At 43.6% G+C, this 15,591-nt stretch overlaps 3 protein-coding genes across 4 annotated transcripts; 1 reads left to right on the plus strand and 2 right to left on the minus strand.

Annotated features, from left to right (window-relative positions):
- Nucleotides 1-730: 730 nt before the first annotated feature.
- LOC143003601 (regulator of G-protein signaling 2-like) lies at nt 731-2,901 on the plus strand. The gene is made up of 5 exons (XM_076154371.1): nt 731-856; nt 977-1,054; nt 1,447-1,508; nt 1,690-1,856; nt 2,003-2,901. The coding sequence occupies exons 1-5, from the start codon at nt 768-770 to the stop codon at nt 2,183-2,185; spliced, it is 579 nt and encodes a 192-aa protein (XP_076010486.1). The 5' UTR covers nt 731-767; the 3' UTR covers nt 2,186-2,901.
- Nucleotides 2,902-5,064: 2,163 nt separating this feature from the next.
- uchl5 (ubiquitin carboxyl-terminal hydrolase L5) lies at nt 5,065-9,567 on the minus strand. The gene is made up of 11 exons (XM_076154548.1): nt 9,358-9,567; nt 8,620-8,683; nt 8,424-8,529; nt 8,160-8,285; nt 7,918-7,979; nt 7,418-7,548; nt 7,233-7,296; nt 7,010-7,112; nt 6,570-6,683; nt 6,145-6,243; nt 5,065-5,492 (listed from the first exon to the last, which is right to left on the minus strand). The coding sequence occupies exons 1-11, from the start codon at nt 9,431-9,433 to the stop codon at nt 5,448-5,450; spliced, it is 990 nt and encodes a 329-aa protein (XP_076010663.1). The 5' UTR covers nt 9,434-9,567; the 3' UTR covers nt 5,065-5,447.
- A 453-nt stretch (nt 9,568-10,020) lies between these two features.
- glrx2 (glutaredoxin 2) lies at nt 10,021-12,801 on the minus strand. Of its 2 annotated transcripts, none has more exons than XM_076154374.1 (4): nt 12,769-12,801; nt 11,485-11,551; nt 10,895-11,071; nt 10,021-10,795 (listed from the first exon to the last, which is right to left on the minus strand). In XM_076154374.1, exons 2-4 carry the CDS (start codon nt 11,548-11,550, stop codon nt 10,631-10,633), a joined length of 408 nt encoding a protein of 135 aa, XP_076010489.1. In that variant the 5' UTR covers nt 11,551; nt 12,769-12,801; the 3' UTR covers nt 10,021-10,630. The 2 variants fall into 2 exon arrangements, with proteins under 2 accessions (XP_076010489.1, XP_076010488.1); XM_076154373.1 differs by lacking the exon at nt 12,769-12,801 and adding an exon at nt 12,559-12,762.
- Nucleotides 12,802-15,591: the final 2,790 nt, after the last annotated feature.

Genomic DNA, 15,591 nt, shown 5'->3' on the forward strand with positions numbered 1-15,591 from the left:
CAGCCGCAGCACTTTGGCAATGTGGTGACGACAGCGACCACAATCTGATAGTATGAAAAAAACCGATGACAGACAATTTGACTGTCATCGTTTTTGTCTGTCGTCTTTCTTGCTCAAATACAGCAGGAATTCATCATACGAGCTCGAACATGCAGCGAACAAGTTACGGCGCGTGTGTGATACAGAGCAGCACTCAGATTGTATGATCGCTATTTTTTACAGAATGCGTTAGTCAGCCGATGACAACGTAATCTCACAACCTGACCGGAAGCTTCAAGTGCAGGATCAAGCATCTTAGTCTTAGTTCTAAGTTTGGGAAATCTGCTGCTCCAGACTTCTTCTCCTTTACGTTTTGCAGGAAAATTCTTCCATACAGTTGCTTTGCATGCTCCCTGAATGTATGTAGGAGGTGCAGCAATGTTAGAAAAGAACACACAAGAACTAAGAGAAAGGCTCCATTCCTCCCAAAACGACTTTATTCTAGGAAGACGGGGACTGAGTTTGCCGTCTATGTCAGCGTCTCTTGACCTTAAGTTTATAAATGGAAGCACACAGGATACTCAGGGAGGGAATGTTTATGCAATGACAACCTATCTTTGCCTCCAGCTCTTAGAGTCATACCAGGGCGAGTCAGTGTTTACCCAGCGATGTCCAATCACGGCCAGGATCTGTCACGCTGGCCCCGCCCCTCGCCTGTCTCGCTTGCCGATCAGAAACTATATAAAGTGGTCTGACAGGCCCGAGGGTGAGACGGAAGGATAGGAACCATGAAAGAGAGCAGTGTAGCATCCACTAACATGGCCTTCACCGACTGCATGACACCCACAGAGCTTCCCGCAGAAAAGAATGGGATGAGGTAAGATGGCACTGCACAGCTTCAGCTCATCTGTCATGACATACAGATTCAGATTTGATTTGCATTTATTATCTGTCATGATCGTGTCAGATGGTTGCTAACTCTTTGTCTCTCGTGCAGGATGAAAAACTGGAGAAACAGAATCGGATTGTTCCTGAAGCCAAACTTGTCTAAACACACCAAGAACAGATCCCACAGGTGAGACTTCTAAGGGTCACGTTTGGGCTTCTCACAATCTATAGATTTACTATGAACGTTGTGTAATAATGTTATGTGAAAATGTGTGATAAATATGTAGAAATGTCTTTTTAGAAGACATACTTATTGTTTGAGGCTTTTGGGTCAGGGGAGGCAGGTTGAATGGGAAGGGGGGTCAGGGGGCTCAGGGTGGGTCTGGATCCTCCCTCCAGCATCTCGGGGCTGAGGCATGATGGTGCTTGCAGCCCTGGAGAGGAGAGGAGCGGGTTGGTAGTGCAATACTTGGAAAAGTTATAGGCGTTGATTTAAGGATTAAGACATGATGTAAAACAAACACAGCGTCCGAGTTTCCTCTGTTCACAGACTCATAACAGCATTGTTTTCCTCCTCAGGCCCTCATCCGATGATTTGAACCAATGGGCTCAGTCGTTTGACAAACTGCTCAGTCACAAATGTAAGAGTCCCTCACGTACACCTGCAGATTACATGAAGCAGAGATCACATGTCACCGCCTGCTGAGTGAATGATTATAGGCCATAAAACAAATCCTGTAATGCTGTGAACAATACCTGACATTCCTCAACCCTCAGGTCCCTGCTTTAACACGTCTCCCTCGCTCCCTCTCTCTCTTTCAGATGGAAAAGCCTTTTTCCTCATCTTCTCGAAGTCTGAGTTCTGTGAGGAGAACATCGAGTTTTGGACGGCCTGCGAGGATCTCAAGACCATTACGTCTCACGCCAAGCTGGCGTCCAAAGCCAACAGCATGTATGAGGAGTTCATCAGAGACGAAGCTCCCAAAGAGGTAAACAGCTACGGTCAAGAGTTTAACAGAAAACTGATGCCAAACCTGTAAAGTTTGAAGGAACTTGAATTTGACTTTTCACTGAATTTGAATGACAACATCATGGTGTTTAAGACTCATGTTTGATTTTTGCTCTCTGCTTACAGATCAATCTGGACTTCCACACCAAAAACGCCATCACGCAGAGCCTCCATGATCTCAGCGCCAGCAGCTTCCTGGCAGCTCAGCTGAAGGTCTACAGCCTGATGGAGAACAACTCCTACCCACGATTCATCCACTCTGATCTCTACAGAGGACTGTGTGTGACCTCCACGGCAGAGGAGCCCTAGACCCAGCAGTGTCTCCTCTGCTGGAGGCCTTTGTTTACTGCTGCCACAGTGTGAGTGTGTCCCTGGTGGTGCTGGTCCCAGCGCCGCCCGAGGACAACAGACCCTGATGGAAACCCAGAGCACAAACATGAGGAGTAAAGCGAGGAGGCAAACGGGAGCTGCTCAAGCGCTGCTGGAAAGTTTGATCAGAGACTCTGTGATCCACACACATTTCTACCAAATGGATTATTCTGCACTCATTACCTGCACTTTCTCAATCGTATTCGGGTTTTTTTTTGCATTTTGAGTTCTGACGCAGTTCAGGAAAATGCTGCTGTAGCAATTTTGTATTATACACGAAATAAGCTGTGGAGTGTAAATATGTGTTAGTGGTACTTTGTACTTGGTGCTGTGTGTTTAGTGTGTACATGCACATGCTAAGCTCAGGTGTGCAGATAAAGCAGCAGAGCTGTTTGTGATTGTTTTCAATGCTGTTTGTGCTGCTGGAGTAGCAAAAGTTTACACAGACGTGGAGCGAAGACTGTATTTACTGTGAGAACAGGTGTACTGTACATAATGTAACCAACCTGAAGACAGCTAGACTGTAAGAAATACATGTGTTCATTAATGCTGAAATGTCTCTGAAGTAACTTATTCCTTATTCTAGAAACAAAAACTAAAAAAAAATGGAGGGAAGAAAGTGTCGAAAAATAGAATTAATAAATGAGGTTCCCGAAGGTTTTGAGTTTCTATTTGATTCTACTGTAAAAAAGTTCCACGAAAAATTACTACTTAAAATAAGGAAGAAATTTCTGTTCAGTTAAAGAAGAATTATATTCATATTTTCTTTTGATTTTCTCAATTCAATCCATAACTTCTTGTTTTTCTAGCTAATTACATTTTTTGAGAATCTGTGATACACAAACTTTAGATTTTTTTCTGTCATATAGGAAACCTTATTTCTTTGAATGTTTCTTTCCTTTCTCTTTTTATATAGATAAAAAAAATTCGACCAACAGGCTCAGCAGAAATGTCAAGATGTCTTAACCAAAAGCTCAGACACAGACAGACAGAGACACACACACACACACACACACATCCATTAACAGGTGTCCTCAGAGGCTGCGTGTGTGTTCAGTTCTTCATCTTCAGGAACATCACATTCCTCCTGATGGAGCTGAATCATGGCAGCAGAGTTCCTGACCTGTACGGCTGTGAGAGCAGGAGGAGAGAGAGGACGCTTTGACTGACAGCAGAGTTTGTCCGGCGTGTGTGTGCTGCTCTCTGACGCACTCACACACGCAGCTTCCTGACAGGCTGACAGCTCGGCCTGCTGCCCTCCTGCTCTAATGAGATCAGCTCACCTGTGCTGCACTCGCCTCAGGGTGCAGGAGGGGAACTGTCATTAGGAGGGTGTCGGGTTAAATCTCAGTACCAGCTGGGAAGATGTGTGTGTGTGAGAGATAGGCAGAGAAAGAGAGAGAGAGAGAGAGAGAGAGTAAACTGAAATTTGTCACTTTAGTGAAAGTAATAAGACACAAACAGCAGGTTCTTGTGGTTGAATGTCAGAAACAGGACTTGTGAGAATTTGTCTGTTCCAATGTTGTCCAGTGGCTATTATGAAAACATAACCACAAAAATAGTATAGTGAATAATAATCAAACTAATATGTGATTCTGAAAGGTTTTTGAGTTTCTCCAAGTTTCTTTTCTTCCTTCAACTGTATTTTCCCCCTTTTTTCCCCTTCAGACTTTGATTCTGTACAATGTTCAAGGATCAAGTAGAAGCAAAACTTTGACACAAAATAAGTGTTGATATATGTTCCATCTCCAGGTCCATATAACGAAAAGCAAACTGGCTCCAAAGAGTTAATAACGATCACCGGTCATCTGACTGTTCCTGCTATGATCTCAACCTCACTAAAGGAAGCAACAAGTGACTCAAAGTGCAACAATAGCAGCGTCTGATGACATGATGAAGGTCTTCACAGATAGAACCTTCACTTCTCCTTTCCAAACACACTAAAGCAGAAACAATGTCTCTCTCTCTCTTCACTAAGCTGAGAGTAAAAACCTTTTCTTATGTTGCCATGATGGAACTTGGCAACCAAGTGGTGGAACCAGATCCAAACAGTACTTAAGGTGTGTGTGTGTGTGTAAACAAAGAGACTGAAATAGACCCAGATGCTGCGTCAGAGTGTCAGAGCACGCATGTGCACAGACTCTCAGACGCAGATGAGCCCAGAATTTACCTACAACTTTAAAGCTTAAAAAAGACTTACAGACGGACACTGGACATGTGATCCAAACGTCAACATACTGTCCACACTGATAACGGCAAGCGACCTGATAAAGACTGGAGTCACAACACTTGATTACACTCCAACTGAGGTCTGTGCAACACTTAGTGAAAGCAAAGATTACTGTGACTTATATTTGCTGGAGTCTCACGTTGGATCAAACCTCATGGCGTTCCCCTGCCAGGCCAGCAGGTGGAGGCAGAGATCTGCGGCTCGGCGTGACTCCTCACTGACTTCATCTCTCCACTACTGCAGGAGAAAAGTGGCTTTCTCAGGTCACGTGACTCACTGGGTCACAGGTGAGGGTCACAGGGGTCACTGGGGTCAGTAGAGCGACAAGAGCAGAGGTACAAGCCCCTCTGCAGTTTGCCTCTAACGACTTGAACTGGAATCACAGCAATCGTAACGTCTTAACTCTCATATCATCTGAAGACTTCAGAATAACTCGTTCGGATGTAAATGACACCTGTACATGTTTACTGCCACCTTGGACATCAACTTATGTTCTTTGTGTTTATCTGTTTTCTTGCTACTTAGCAAGTACATATAAAGGAACGTTGAGGTATAAATCTGTATAATATTAATGAGCAACAGACAAATGTTTGTTTCACGTGCATCTTTAACTTGAGACAGTCATAATTATCATCCATTCAAACGTCTAGACATTTTATTATGAAAATAAGACAGCACATATTTTCCTTCTATCATGCATTACAGCTGATGGACACACATGGAGGGACGATGTCATTGGGACAGCCTCTCTCGCTCTCTCTCTCTCTGCGACGCCGGCAGTGCAGGTTTGTACGACGGGTGGATGCTCTCGCCGGGGAAACCACCAGCCATCCACATTGTCATTAATGTGAGTGGGACAGATGATGGACAGAATCTGTATGTGGCTCACTGATGGAAGAGTGACTGCAGGGCTGTGTGTGTGTGTGAGTGTTTGTGTGTGTGCGATAAGAGGCATTGGGTGTGCGCAGTCATTCATTTGGCCTCTTGGGCTTTTTTGGCACTCTGTTTCTCCTTTGCCTGAGGGGAGACGGGACAGAAAGTTCCATTAGTGTCAGAATGAGGAGAGAGGAAGCAGTCTGAGCACGAATCCACCAGCAAATCGATAATTAACAGAAAATACACCTGGAGCGTTAGCAACACAAGGCAGCACAAAGGCAGAGACGCGTTAGGACGGGATAACGATCCTTCCTGTATACACACACCCAGATCAGGGTAATAATAATAGTATTCCGGATTATAAACAACTCAAGATACATTTTGCAATTACGAGTCGTCGATCAGCACGAGATGAAACAAGTTTGAGGCGCAGATGGCATCAAAATGAAATCTCTGACCATCTCCTGAATCAGAATCAGTCGTGGCACTAGGCTGCCCTCTAGTGGACAACAAATACGGTGATCAGTCAAACGAGAGAACCAAAGTGAATGTTGCAGCGGCTTTTGAACCGTTTCTCGATTATGTCTCGTCACAAATTGCTCCGAACCGCCTCCGTGTTTGCCCTTGAGTGTTCCTCGCGGCGTGCCTCGGTCAGAACGTACGAGCGAGAGGAAAACCACGCATCAAAAATGTGGAGGGATTTGTTCCGCTTCTTTCCTAACACGCGGCAGAAAAAGCCAACTAAGGATTTTTCCGGGAAAGCTACGATAATGAAACACAAAAAACATTTCACCTTCTCCACCAAAGGCATTAACTGCTGGTACTCGGCCAGCGTCTTCAGCAGCTCCATGATGAATGGAAGGTAGTTGTGCTTTCGTCGGATGTTTTCAATCTGTAAGGACACGAGGGGGAGGGAGGGAGGGGGGGGGCGAGAGGGGGAGAGAGAGGGGGAGAGGGGGGTAGTGAGGCGGTGCGACAGAGAAATGTACAAAACCTCTGCAGGCACAAATTCATTCCAGGTCTCAACCACACTCATAAATATATCAGAACGTGTGACTAAATGTAATGCAGTCTGTGTGTGTGTGTGTGTGTGTGTGTGTATGTCTGTGTCTGTGCTGCCTCGTTAATAACGTGCCTGTGGTGACTGCAGGCAGAGTCATTTATCCACATATACGCCGCACAGACACCAAATAGGAAGAAGAGGAGAAGAGGCGCCACCTTGTATCGTTTAAGCTTCTGATTCTCCTCCTCGATGAGCAGCTGGAACTTGGCGATCTCCGACTGAATGGAGCTGAGGAACGTGCTGCTCTGATCCGTGTCCATCGGCTCGTCCTGCAGGAGGGGAGGAGAGAGAGAGAGATTCTGTTCTGACTGAGCGTAATAGAAAGAATATGACGTCTTTAAGTATAAAGGAGCATCCGGCAGTGGAAGGAGCCAGACTGGGATATATTCTATTACGTTCCTGAATTCTTCTTGGAACAGCTGATCACACACACACACACACACACACACACACACACACACACACACACACACACACACACACACACACACACACACACACACACACACACACACACACACACACACACACACACACACACACACACACACACACACACACACACACACACACACACACACACACACACACACACCTCAGTCAGCTGGCTCTGGAGCTCGGCGATCTTCCTCTCGTAGATCATCTTTCTGTCCGACACGATGGCCATGAGGTTGAACCGGATCTCTCCTTCGCTGTACCTGCCGACGCAAACAAGTAGTGGACCACGGTCAGTGGAGACAAAGACAGACAGACCTCAACACGGAGATGGGGAACTATTCAACTCAGACAGAAGACATTTCGTGAAACCAGATATTTACTTCTGTATTCTTTTCTCGATCACTGGGCGAACTGCACTGATCCAATCGTCCTGGTTGCATGTACCTGGAGTAAAACAAACACACACAGGATATTAAGGCATTACTGCAGGTGTACACACACACACACACACACACACAGACACACACACACAAGCATACACAAACACACACATGTCTCTGCTCACCCAGGTCTATGGGTCCCTCTCGTAGTCCGTCCAGCTCATATAGTCGACCGTTCACTGGGACGTAGCTCACAAAGTGAAACGCGTCTTCGTCTTTGGCCGACGACTTTGCGTCAAATTCAAACATTTGCTGTCTGCGAATACAAAAAGAAAAGCATGGAATGAACAGACGAGACGATGACGCAGAGCCAGAAGGAGAGTGACAGCATTCACACACGGTTAAACACTTTAATTTATCTGGATACAAATTAATGATGAGATTGTGCAAAAGTTTCACAAAATAAATAAAATAGTCTTTACTTTGTCTCGCTGCACTCATCAACACTTCAGACTTCCAATCCAATTCCAACACAAACAAGACAATTTTAGGCAAACAGCAAATAATGCAGCCGTTCCTCATTTGCAGCTTCACTGGAGCAGAAGCTTGCATTCATTACAGCAGGAGAAGCTCGAAACAACGGCAAAATATAAAGTCTGAATATATATAAAGAGCAGAAACTTACCTGGCAAAGCCGTTGTGAACTTGTCGGATTACTTCAGAGTTGCTGAGAGCCAAGCCTTTCATCTGAGGAGAGCAGGAGATGCAGTGTTATTAGAATCATGGAAATGTTAAGAAGATGCAGTGGAGCTTCTGGCAGACGGATCAGATGTTCAGCAGTTAGTTTGAACGTATTTGAGAAATACACTGAATCTTTGCATCTAACTACAGACAACACAAAACAAAAAAGCCACGGTGTGCACGTACGGCGGCGTCGAAACTGTGCGAGAACTCCCTGAACTCTGTCAGCGTGTCTCCTAGCAACATGTCGGTGTGGGTGCAGTTGAGCAGGACGCTGACGATGGCCTGCGTGGCACAGGCGTTGTTAATGACCTGCAAACACACATGGAGAGATTAGGAGACGCAGAGGCTGAGCGAACACATTAACAAGGCTCATCAGATGTTCACGGTGCATCAGATAACCCGGTGATAGCATTGTGTAATTAATGTAAACAAATGAGCTTAACACACCTGCTTTGCAAAGAAGATTTGATCCAGTCGGGAATCCTGGACGATTGATCCTGCCGGCTCCTCGCCCGGCTGCCACTTGAAGAGGAAGATCAACCCGTGAACCGGTCTGGAACAGAACACACACAGACACACACGTACGTTGAAGTCTCTGGAGGGAGCATTTAAAGTGATATTGGATCTGCGTGTGTGAACCCACTTCAAGTTGTCAAAGTTCTCTGGCTCCATGCTCCAGATCTCCTCAACCTGGGCTCCTTTGCAGCCTGACAATGACGAGCACAGCAGGGGGGGCGAAATTCGGTCAGTCATGGCAGAAATGGATCAATCACAAAGCTCATGTAGAGACACACAGATAGACCAACACCTGGGGATCAAACACGCATGTGTGGGACCACCTGTCAATCATGTGGATGGAATCTATCACAATATTAAGTGATTGGATCACGACTGAACATGATAAATGCTGGTTACTTTAAATGTGTGTGTGTTTGTGTGAGTGTGTGTGTGTGTGTTTATGTGTTTGTTTATGTGTGTGTGCGCGCGTGTATGTGAGCGCGTGCACTGTAAACACTGAGCCAAACCTTCTGCCTTTGCCTCGGTCATCATCAACATCAACACTGGCGCGAGCGCATCTCCATCACCGTTATGTTTTGAACGCTGAGTAATGCTAACGCTAGCTAGCTCGAATGTCTAAATCAACCAGGTGTCTTATTATTATTATTATTATTACGTTAAAACATTCGGCAAAACGCAGCGACCAAGTGTCTTGTTTGCCCGCACATAATATGCAAAGCTTAGCCCCGTCCTATGAGTTTTCAATTATGTACAGATATTCCCCATAACAATTAGCTGCTGTTGGTCGTTAACTAGCAGCTAGCTTGTGGTGTCCGCTAGCCGCGTTAAATTGAATGAGCGGCTAACGTTAGCATGGACTCACCGAAGCCTTTGATGAGCTCCGTGAAGACCCCGGGGTCGCTCTCCATCAGGCACCACTCTCCTGCGCTTCCAGACATCTCGGCAATGCGGTGTGTTCAACCCAATCTCAGCATGTAAAGATGCTAACGCGCCGTGTAGCAGCTACTCAGGCTAATCTCACTGCAGTGACCTCACCGTGATGTGTTGCAGGGGGGAGCGAGCTTGGAGTGTGCGCCCGTTTTACTACACAGCGTACACCGGCTGAGGCGGGGCGCATTGGAACCAGAGTTGAATTTGAAATATTTGTTAAAAAACGATATGTTATATGATGTCACAGGTCCATGTGCTCTTCGCGCATTTGCAGTAGTTGATTTGGTGATAGCAGCTTGGGAAACTAGTTATTTTGGCTCCTCCTGCGAAAAAGTAGAAATAAATGAAGCGCTCATCCGCAAAGACGAGTAGCTGACACGTAGCGAGGATAAACATCCTCATAAACATCAAGTGTGTGTTTAAAGATTTATTCAATTTAAGTTTTAATTCATTAAATATTAGTTATGGACTCCTTTTAGATACTTTTTCCCTCTGCTCCATGTTCAGTTAAGCTCCCTTGTTCAACAAATTTCGTAAACAAAGGAAACTACATTAAATGTTAGTAACCGCAGAAGTGAATCACAGCATTGTTCAGCGTGTCCTTTATTTCTATGGCTTTAACAGTACAGTGAGTCATTCATGCTCAGCTGTGATATACATTCAAGGCATTGAGTGTCAGTGCAAAATGTAACATTGTTCAGATAAACTGGTATTGAGTTGATCATTAAATATCCATACACATAGTAAACCTGCCCAACAGCTACTTTCTACCAAACATCTCAGCATCTACTTTATTAGATGATACATTTAAATACCAGCACCATGATATGGAGTAAGCTACAATTATAATTTACAAAATGCAATTCTTACATATACCAGAAATAAAACAAATATTCAAAGTATATGTATTCAAAAACAATTCATCCCTTTATTCAAAAAAATATTCACAGTTGGAGATGCTTCATGTTAACTGCTCACCAAAACATGAATGGGAGGCGATTTTTCCACTATTCATGAGTTCAGTTTTAAAATATGGCCTCTTTAATAATACTGTACAGCCCTGGATGAGCGTGGGCCTAACATCAAGTATCCAAAGCACTTTGATAAATAAACACGGTGGTGCTTAAACACTGTAAAATGTGTAGTGTGAGATGTAGCAAACAAGTAATAAATACAGGATTGAAAAAAAGTACAAAAACGGTTAGTCATTGACTGGACTGGAACTGTCCACTACCAGAGCCCTCGGAGGCGGAGCCGGCACAGCAGGGGGCGCACTGCTCAATCAGAGGCACCAACTTGCCCTGCTGATGGAGCTGTTTGGTGTCAGAGCCGCCGCCGATGCAGTTACCATTAATAAAGACACGTGGCACCTAGGAACACAAATCAACTAATGAGATAATCACCGTAGTGCATGTTTGAGCTCGTGGTTTAATGAAGTCGTGTTCAATCTGAACGTCTCCAGCTCTTACCGTCCGGGCTCCGGTCACATGAGCCAAGGCCTCCTGCAATCTCCTTCCTTCGTTGTGTTCGTCCAGTTCAATCACTTTGTAGTTGGCGCCAATTTCGTTGAAGACATTCTTTGCCATTTTACAGTAAGGGCAGGTGGTCTTGGAGAATATGACGACGCAGTTCTGTGACACCACCTCCTGAAAGGTCAGCGGGAAAATGATTCAATTAGCAGTAAAACCGGCGGACCTGCAGTGAGGCGCTGGGGCCAGAAAAGAACACGACTTTATTGGAAGCGCAGGGGGATTCTTTTTTTAATTTCTGTGAGAATTTGCATATTGTTCCACTAAAGTCAAACAATGTAAAAACACAGAAAATCTGAATTTACATGTCAATTTATTTCAAGTTTCATCTTAAATTAAAAAGGCTCATAGGGACCTGCTGATCCAGATATTTAAGAGAGAGGAAAATCTCATAAAAATGTATGGGTCGTTGATGTAATGCTTTCCAATAACAAATGTACAATAAAGTTCAGTAATAAATAAATATAAAATTCACACTCTGGATATGCAACAATTAAGTATACAAGGAAAGACAAACATAGATGTCTCACCTGAACATACGGCACACAGGACGCACCAGTCGAACCTGAAGAGGTGGATGATGTAAAATTCCCCATTCTGAAAGCGAAAAATAGATACACAATACAATAATGAGCTTTTACCTTGTTCAAGAATATAAATGGCCCGTAATGAGTTCACCTTTGATTGACACACTAGTCTTCATGCATTAACCTTAAGAATGTGAAGAAATCATTACAAGAGACAAAGCGAAGATTCAGAATTAGCATCAGAAAAACGTCTAATTTAAAGATCATCGTTATTCTGGAAACCGTGTCAGTCATTAGCTGTAAATGTTATCAGGCTGTCCCAGCTTCAGGTTTTACGCTGTAGTAAAAAAGGGCTTAGGTACTAATCCTACACTCAGTGCGCATGCGCCACTCTTGAACCACGCTTTGAGAATTTTTCAATGGTGAACGAGGCACGCGCCAAACTCCAGTGACCAGCTGCCGGTATGAGTAGTGTGTGTGTGTGAGTCTAACGAGTCTAACAAAACCGGACTGCAGGCTGACACACTTGCCTGTGTTTGGTCCAGAGACCGGCACCTGGTCCAACTAAACGATGTGAACGAATCGGTTATAAATATAACTTTATTCATGTATAATGAAACCTTTATAGAATGATACAAAAAATGTTTAAGCTATATTCAAAGTCGGTTCAGTGCTTTTCTGTGTATATATAAATAAAGTTGAATTGAACGTTTGTAACAGCCACACGGTGAAAACAAGACAGAAATAATGGAATATTTTGTATTTTAACAAATGCCCGACAGATTATTAAGAGGCCGAATTTTACAGGGGAACTATCCGATTCGTCGAGATTGAAAGTTACGCGTATTGATTGCTGAATATGAGCAATATAGTAAATAGCGGTTTTAAGTTTTAAAGTTCCGGAGGGAGGCAGGCTAATGTAAACACGACGCAAGCTCCCGAAGACGGTTAGCGGTTAACTTCAGACACGTTCACCTAGTTTGTTCTGACTGACGTCGTCATATTATATAACAGAGTGTAGCTGATAAATTAAACTATAACGAGCAGTGAATGTTGGTGACAACCAGCAGGAATGACCTTCGGCAGCTGCTCCACGCTGCTCTGGAAAGACCTCCTGCCCGAGAAAACATGGCGAAAAAGGAGCAAGCGAACAGAAAGTAATCGAGGTGCTGTGCCGAGTGAAGCATGCGGTAAGTGTGCGAGGGGTCGTGGAGTTGAACAGCGGCGTTTGAGCGCTCGTACGGGGGCTTTTATCTGCTTTAGGCTCTGTTTATGCCCGGTGCCTACCTTACAGAAGTGACCCGGAAGTATTAACGTCTGATGTGATTCGTGACGCAAGTAGCTGTTTCCTTTTTCTCTCTATTTTATAAATTGCAAAATATCATTCCCAAATAAAACCTTTGTAAAATATCATCTGTCTTCAAATATTTTTTTGTATCTGTCATAATATATTTTCATAGAGTTCAGAATCAATGCAGAATAATCTCCAGCTTGGTTTGATTGATGTGACCCTAGTTTCTATCATTTCTGTTTATTTTATTTATTTGTCATTGAAATAGTATTGTTATTAATTTGAATAAAGCCTGCTTCAACTTTTAAGATCATGCCATCACTGAATGGAACTGCTTGTGCAAAGTCTGAAAAATGAGGAACGGTGCTTGTTTCCTTTCTGGAGAAGATGATCCATTGTTCACACTGTATGAAAGCTTAAACCTGGAGTCAAACCTGGAGTCGAAGAAATATAGGGGGAATATTGGTACATCGATTTGTTTTAGACTAACAAAAAGGAGTTTGAGAATAATAAATATTACCTTCACTTCACCTTCACTTTCATTTCATTAGATTTCCTGTGTTGGCTCGGTTCACCCTCGGCTTTAGTTTGCACATTTTATATAAATATTGGTGTGAATCAATCAAAACATTATATCACAGTCTAAGCTCCACTAGACTAGGGTGTAATAAAGACTATCAAAGTTCACGAGGTGTGGATTTAGTTTCTTACCGGAGGCATTTCTGTCGATGTCAGCCTCAAGTTTTGCCACTTTAACGAGGTTCAAGACAAACTCCTTGATACATTCCTCTATTAAATGATTTACGACAACAGAGAAGCACAACATGTCCTCTTTAATACTGCGGTGCTGACATCATTGAGAGGATTGATGAAAACGATCGCTGTCTGTAGAACATGATGCAGGGCCATCAGTGGGATCTGTCTCACACACCTTGTTGGCATTAGCTGTCTCATACTTCAGTGTGACGAATTACAACGAGCTTGAGGCGAGGTGCTTAACTTATTGATGTGGTCACAGGATTCATAAATATTGATCAAAAACGTACCGACTCACGCCCCCCTCCTCCTCCCCTTCCTGTCGCTTTGTGTTTGTTAGGAGATACAAATTCGTTTGTGACCATTTGCATCTCTCTTCTCATGCTGTTGCAGTTAAAAATGAGGCGCTGACAAGGCCGAGCTGCAGATTTGTTTCAGCTCAGCCCTACACTTGCACCGCACTGAGCTGTGTTGACTTTATTCATGTTGTTTGTCCTATTAATACTCACCCTTCAGGGTCACAAGATGTTTCAGCTTCCTCCAGCTCATATTGTGCAGACATCAGAAGTCCGCGACAATCTGTTTGTGCTTCCAGCATGTTTTCGATCACACTCATACCTGTGAGAGACTCAGAGTTCTGGGAGGAATTCCACCAAAGTTCTTCACGGACTGATCATGTTAACTTCACACAGTAAGCAGCACGGTCTGCGCGAAGCAGCATCTGCTCCACTTCCCTCTCTCCTCTGTAAATATCCAATTGACACAAAAGCCATAAGTGATAAATCGATTTGTCTTGGGGAGAAAATCTTGCTACAGTTTTAAACCAAAGGACCAAATCTGAATCCTTAAATGTCCAAAAAATCCAAACAAATGCATCTGCAACTTCTTTTAGTATCAAGTAGTGTTCTTGGCTCTGATATTGGTATTGATAAACACTCACTATCCATTAAAAACTACTAAACTATCATTTTGATTTACTGTCTCGTCCCTCCTGGACCCCAGCGCAACATATGGGCCAGACAGAACATAAACATCAGTCACCTCTGATACAACTACTATACATTATTAATGTGCTACATTCACCGCTACAACAACAGTACTGACATCATTCTGAGGACTGACAGACCTTTTGCATAGCGAGCAAATGTACTTATCAGCTACTTTACTCAATTTGGCTCGATTTTATTCCAGTTTAGCAAAAAACAAACTCTCGAGTAAAAAGGTTTCAATGTCAAATGAATTCTGAGTGACAGTGAAACAATCAAGACGGACGCAGTCGCATCGTTTGTAGTTTCACTGATGTATGAACTTCAAAGTGTTGTTGTTATCAAGTTGAGCATCTCACCACCTTTGATTCATTTTTAATGCGGTGAATTATGAGTAATAGATGAGCAACCCTCACATCGTTTAGTTTTCAGCACATGTATCATTTTGCTTCAGTTCTCATAACTTTGAAGCATCTGTTTGTTTTCTCGATTCTCAGCATTTGATTCCACTTTTTCTCCAACTGGCCCAGTTGCTTGAGGCCGAGCAGGCTGATACTAAAGAAAACTCTCAATTGTAGCCTTCATTGATCAAAGCGTAGCTCTCGGCTAGAACTTGATTGAGTGCTGTGGAGTTTCTGCTAAACAAGCAATTGGCAAAGTGCATAATAACTCATTTTTAGTCAGTTCATCAATAAGCTAACACTAAAATCTATAGCACTTATCACGCGGATAAGTAAAGTGTGTGTCACTGCGATTTTTCATTCTGTGCGAGTTTCACTCACAAACTGAGCTGAGCTGCATCCAGATCAGAAGAACACGCCGAGACACAGATCGAGTCGAAACCGAGCTAAGAACAGGACCGACGCCAACGCCAATCTGCATCTTATGAAGTCCTCAATCTGCCACTGAGAAAAGATTATCAAACACACTTCCAATACAAACAAAGGAGAAGAGTTTGAAGTTAGCAGAGGGCAAATGTTTGTCTCGTTATAGTTCAAATATTTGTGTTTAATTGTTTTAGCGCTTCCGTGGTGAAATCCTTCCTCTGCGTTCGGCCACTCGTAACCATGCATAGCT

The sequence above is a fragment of the Genypterus blacodes genome, unplaced genomic scaffold (genome assembly GCF_046128005.1).
Source record: "Genypterus blacodes isolate CSIRO-AG114 ecotype Tasmania unplaced genomic scaffold, CSIRO-AGI_Gbla_v1 ptg000062l_1, whole genome shotgun sequence".
Classification (NCBI taxonomy): Eukaryota; Metazoa; Chordata; class Actinopteri; order Ophidiiformes; family Ophidiidae; genus Genypterus; species Genypterus blacodes.